At 58.0% G+C, this 1,870-nt stretch overlaps 1 protein-coding gene across 1 annotated transcript; it reads left to right on the top strand.

Annotated features, from left to right (window-relative positions):
* Positions 1 to 525: 525 nt before the first annotated feature.
* Positions 526 to 1,864, top strand: DIO3 (iodothyronine deiodinase 3). Its single transcript, XM_069103934.1, has one exon. It carries the CDS (start codon positions 576 to 578, stop codon positions 1,566 to 1,568), a length of 993 nt encoding a protein of 330 aa, XP_068960035.1. The 5' UTR covers positions 526 to 575; the 3' UTR covers positions 1,569 to 1,864.
* The last annotated feature ends 6 nt before the right edge of the window (positions 1,865 to 1,870 follow it).

Genomic DNA, 1,870 nt, shown 5'->3' on the forward strand with positions numbered 1-1,870 from the left:
TGCAGTTGTTGATGCCCCGACCCCGCTGAAAAACCTGAAACTTTAGAAAGGGCGGGCGTTAGACGAGGATGGGGTTTGAGTACCTCTGCCCCCTGCCTTGAGGAAGACCTAAGAGGCAGCGAAGCACAGAGAGCTCTTTATGGTCCAGAGCAAAGACCTCCCCCAACCCAGGGGCTGGGTGGTTGAAGACCTGAGTTCAAGTTCGACTTAGCCATTTCTCTCCGAGTATAATTTTGAGAAAGTGTTTTCCCTTTTCTTGCCTCAGTTTCCCCCCCTTCCTAAATGAGATTAATCTAGAAGACGTCTAATGTCCCTTCCAGCTATGATGTTAGGTAAGTTCCGTATCCCTTCCCCTTTCACCCTCCCCCGACTCTCCCTGCTCTATGGCACGTCTCTAGCCCCTCGTTTGGTCCCTCTCTCCCCTCCTTGCCTGTTTATTTTTAGGTCATTGGCGGCGAGCTCTAGGTAATCCCCAGGCTGAAGTTCCAAGGGGGCGGGGCCCTACTGGGGGCGGAGTCGCCTTTTCTTTTAAACCCGCGACTATAAATCCAGTTTAAGGGGAAGCGGGATCTCAGATGAGCAGCCCGGACCCAAGTCGGCTAGGGGAGCGAGGGGGTGGGGCCCAGGGCGGCCGCGGCCGCAGCTGCCCAGCTGCGCCGCGGCTAGCCGGCAGGCTCCACTCCCTCCTGGTTCACACCTTGGGCTTTCTTACCCAGGTGGCAGCCTGCTGTTTCCTGGGCCCGCGCTTCCTGGCCACAGCGGTGACGCTGTGGCTACTGGACTTCCTGTGCATCCGCAAGAAGGTGCTGATGAGACGCCGGCGCGAAGGCGAAGCTGAGGACCCCTGGAAGGCGGGCGGGGGCGGGGGCGGGGGCGGAAGAGAGGAGGAGGATGGGGCAGCTGTTATCTTGTTCCCGGGGCTACCCCCTGATGACCCGCCAATCTGGGTCTCTGACTCCAATCGGCTCTGCACTATAGAGTCGCTGAAGGCTGTCTGGCACGGACAAAAGATGGACTTCTTCAAGACTGCCCACAAGGGCTCCCCAGCCCCAAATCCCGAGGTCATTCAGCTGGATGGACTGAAAAGACTGCGCATCCTAGACTTTGCGCGGGGCAGCAGGCCACTGGTCCTCAACTTCGGCAGCTGCACCTGACCCCCGTTCACGGCGCGACTGCGCGCCTTCCAGCATCTCGCCTCCACCTTCCTAGACATCGCCGACTTCTTGCTCGTCTACATTGAAGAAGCCCACCCTTCCGACGGCTGGGCCAGCTCAGATGCAGCCTACGACATCCCCAAGCACCAGTGCCTTCAGGACCGGTTGCGGGCCGCCCGGCTCTTGCAAGAGGGCGCACCGGGATGCTTGCTCGCGGTGGACACCATGGACAACGCGTCCAGTGCAGCCTACGGTGCCTACTCCGAGCGGCTTTATATCATCCAGGAGGCCCGAGTCATGTACCAGGGGGGACGAGGCCCCGAGGGCTACAAGATCTCAGAACTGAGACACTGGCTCGACCAGTACAAAGACCGCCTGCAGAGCCCACCGGCCTCCGTGGTCCTACCTGTGTAATTGACCGTTTCCAAAACAAAGAACCCCAAACAAACGTGCAATTGAAGGTTCTCAATCACAGAAAGTGACAGTTACACAAAAGAAGGGGAAGGGAAAATTAGCCCATGGGGGGACGGGTTCCAGTGGGGGAAACACCTCCCTTTTCCCTCCTCCCCAAATTCCTTTTTTCTCTCCTTGTTTTTTCTCTCCACTTTGTTGACTGCAGTGCGAACATTGTATATGTTGCGCGTGTGCATGCGTGTGTAAACCTGTGTAACTCTGTGAGTGGCCGTTGTTTCCCGCAGAGAGAAGACACCCCTGCC

The sequence above is a fragment of the Petaurus breviceps genome, unplaced genomic scaffold (genome assembly GCF_028583685.1).
Source record: "Petaurus breviceps papuanus isolate PSGF00001 unplaced genomic scaffold, PetGlider_PUasm1.0 65, whole genome shotgun sequence".
NCBI classification, from domain to species: Eukaryota; Metazoa; Chordata; class Mammalia; order Diprotodontia; family Petauridae; genus Petaurus; species Petaurus breviceps.